Below are 2,703 nucleotides of genomic sequence, written 5' to 3' on the forward strand. Positions count from 1 at the left end.
AGGTGGGGCAAAATCAGAGTCGCACAGAGAGATTTAGCGTGGATCAGTTTCAAATCACTCCGATGAAGTGATTTTGAGCTGTCATTTTTGTATGGCGAAATCTTGATAAATTTATAAGATTAGTGGGATAAACCACTCAACAGCCGAAATCGTGTGAGTAAGTGTCGGTCTGAACATGGTATTACATTACTAGATAAATACTAATCATTAGACTTAATTTTTAATAAATCAAGAACAACAATTAAAATATTAATTATTTATTAATCAAACCAATATTTATCTGATACAGACTTAAGAAAAACTCTTTGATTTACGTGCTCGGCTGTAAGCCGACTTCTGTTATTGGGTACTGCGAGATTCACCGCAGATGCCACTCTCTCTGAGGAAACCGAGGACGCAGGCGATATCAAATACTTTAGAGCTATGTCGGAAAGGACTGGGGTAAAATGACGACAATCAAACCAGAATTTTGTAGGATTCTCTTTTCTGGGTACTATAGGCTGATGTAGATATTGCTTTAGTTCGATAGGCTCACCATCACTGGTTGAAGTTGAAAGTAAAGAGTTTGCTGAAGCTGCAGCAATATCTATCATAATTTTTTCATATCCGGGCCACAACGACGGCGAAGAATTTTCTGAATTTGTAATTATGGTAGTGGGAGTTGGTCAGAGTTTAGGCGAAAGTTGTTCTCTACGTCTATGTTCTAAACGTATTTCTTTTGACAGTGCGGTTATTGCAGTGGAAATAGCTAGCGCTGAACTAAAATGAATACGCTTATGGCGTGGGTCTAAAATTGTTGCTTTGGCCAAATGTAAATGTCGCTCTAGTGGTTCTAGTTTGGCAATAACTAAATTTAGCAAACTCTTCTGAACAGCGAAACCAAATGCGGTGAAAGGTTTTATTTGTTCAAGGCCTTTCTGAAGTAAGTTTGCAATGGGAATCACCAAACTTGAAGTCACGTACTGATCGCCGCTAATTTCTTCAGTAGCTTGCTTAAATGAGGTAAGCAATATTATCAGATCTGGTATGACATCATGGTTGCCAAAATGTTACCCATAATAGCTGATAATGTATTGAATCTTTCCAACATATCAAGACAAGAATTCAACCTTGTGCTTACTGATTGTATAAGTGTTAATACTTCTCCCTCCTTCTTTTGTCCCTCTTGTTCTGCTCGCAAATCATCCATTGCGTTCACAGATTGTTTGAATTATGTTACAATGGCTTTGACACGATTGGCAATTTGAAGAACTGGTGGATTATCTCTTGTTGCGCCATCCACTATTAAATTCAACAAATGTGCGATGCAAGGAATTCTTTTTCCGTCTTCCAAAAATTTCTTCACTGCAGCAACCATGTTAGCACCACCATCAGTGGTAATTGATAAGATGCAACCCTTTTCTATTGAAAACTCGTCGGTAATATTTTCAAAGCATTCTTTTATATAATCAGCAGTGTGTGCCTGCAGGAAAGAAGACCAATATTAGTCCACTTTATGAAATTTTTCTTAACTTACTATTTTTTTTTAATTTGATGCATTTATTTTATACTTTATTAACCTGATACATTCTTCGTGCTGTCAATGTCACCATCTCATGTTCAGATTCAGGAGTGCAGTTATTTGCTGTGTTAAGAAAATGCGCTGTTACTACGATGAAACTTCGTGTCGAGTTCATGAGAGTTAATATATCACTTGTTAAAGCAATATTATTTATCTCACTTAGTTTTTGTTTTACAATGGCTTTGGTAGTGGGATATCGTTGTTCCATTAAGCCCGTTATCTGCAATGAAAAATGAATAATAAAATAACATTTATAAATAAAAAGGGTAAGATAATAATTTTATATCATAGTTCGCTTACTGTAGTTCGTGATGGAACCTTATAGCGTGGACAAATGACGCTCATCAATTTTTTCAATCCTGATTTTTCCACCCAAGATAGAGGCAAGTTGTCTTTGCAAATCATGTAGACCAAAGCTTGTTTTATGACCCTCTGCTAAATTGAGAAAAATAATAAAATTAGAACATTCTTATGAACTAAAAAGTTAACTATACAGCAATCTGATATCATTAAAATATACTTTCATAGCCTGAACTTCTTTCAAACACATCTATGAGTGTAATCTGTTTCCACAAGTCTTTACTCTGACTATCTTTGGAGAATTCAGTCTGAAAAAAAATTTTGAGCATTTTGTAAGTATATATTTCATTACACTTGTCGTCATAAATAGTATTAAGGTTAAGTGAAAACACTAAAATGTAATTACACATTATTAGGTGACTAGTTATTGGTTATGAACAAGAACAAATATTTAGACTCTAAAGCTACAAACTTATACCATGTTCAGACCGAAAATTTAAAAGATTAGATTACATTTAAGCATTTCATAACCCAACAGTGTTCTTACTGCCGTTGAAAAGATTAAAAACAGTTGTTTTTGCTATTCAAGAATTTACATCGCTCAATATGTATCAAAAGAAAACATTGTCATATAGTATTTTGTAATAAAAGCCGTATTCTTTTAAATGTTTTCCAAATAATGGACGCATTTTTTCATTTGGGAAGTCGATTTTCAGCAGAAATCAGATTCATTGCTCTAATAAAAGTTTGTTTGTTTACATTTTTTCCTTTTTGTAGTGTCTAAATCAGCTGTGATAATATAATAGATTTCCAATGCTGCCAAGTAGACGCCGTAAAATCAG

General features: G+C 34.2%; 1 protein-coding gene across 3 annotated transcripts; it reads right to left on the minus strand.

Annotated features, from left to right (window-relative positions):
* Positions 1–298: 298 nt before the first annotated feature.
* On the minus strand, positions 299–2,333 carry LOC120768462. Of its 3 annotated transcripts, XR_005704764.1 has the most exons (6): positions 2,268–2,333; positions 2,082–2,169; positions 1,862–1,996; positions 1,560–1,781; positions 1,054–1,462; positions 299–992 (listed from the first exon to the last, which is right to left on the minus strand). XR_005704764.1 is itself a non-coding variant. In XM_040095164.1 (5 exons), exons 2-5 carry the CDS (start codon positions 2,109–2,111, stop codon positions 1,211–1,213), a joined length of 639 nt encoding a protein of 212 aa, XP_039951098.1. In that variant the 5' UTR covers positions 2,112–2,169; positions 2,268–2,333; the 3' UTR covers positions 299–1,210. The 3 variants fall into 3 exon arrangements, 2 of the variants coding, with proteins under 2 accessions (XP_039951098.1, XP_039951099.1); XM_040095164.1 differs by having other exon boundaries at positions 299–1,462; XM_040095165.1 differs by lacking the exon at positions 2,268–2,333 and having other exon boundaries at positions 299–1,462; positions 2,082–2,175.
* Positions 2,334–2,703: the final 370 nt, after the last annotated feature.

The sequence above is a fragment of the Bactrocera tryoni genome, chromosome 2 (assembly GCF_016617805.1).
Source record: "Bactrocera tryoni isolate S06 chromosome 2, CSIRO_BtryS06_freeze2, whole genome shotgun sequence".
NCBI classification, from domain to species: Eukaryota; Metazoa; Arthropoda; class Insecta; order Diptera; family Tephritidae; genus Bactrocera; species Bactrocera tryoni.

Coding starts and splice junctions, on each gene's coding strand:
- LOC120768462 (XM_040095164.1), bottom strand. CDS start 2,111: ATGTGTTTGAAAGAAGTTCAGGCTATGAAA. Junction 1,997..2,081: donor AAGAAGTTCAGGCTATGAAA/GTATATTTTAAT, acceptor TTCTCAATTTAG/CAGAGGGTCATAAAACAAGC. Junction 1,463..1,559: donor CAGCACGAAGAATGTATCAG/GTTAATAAAGTA, acceptor TCTTTCCTGCAG/GCACACACTGCTGATTATAT.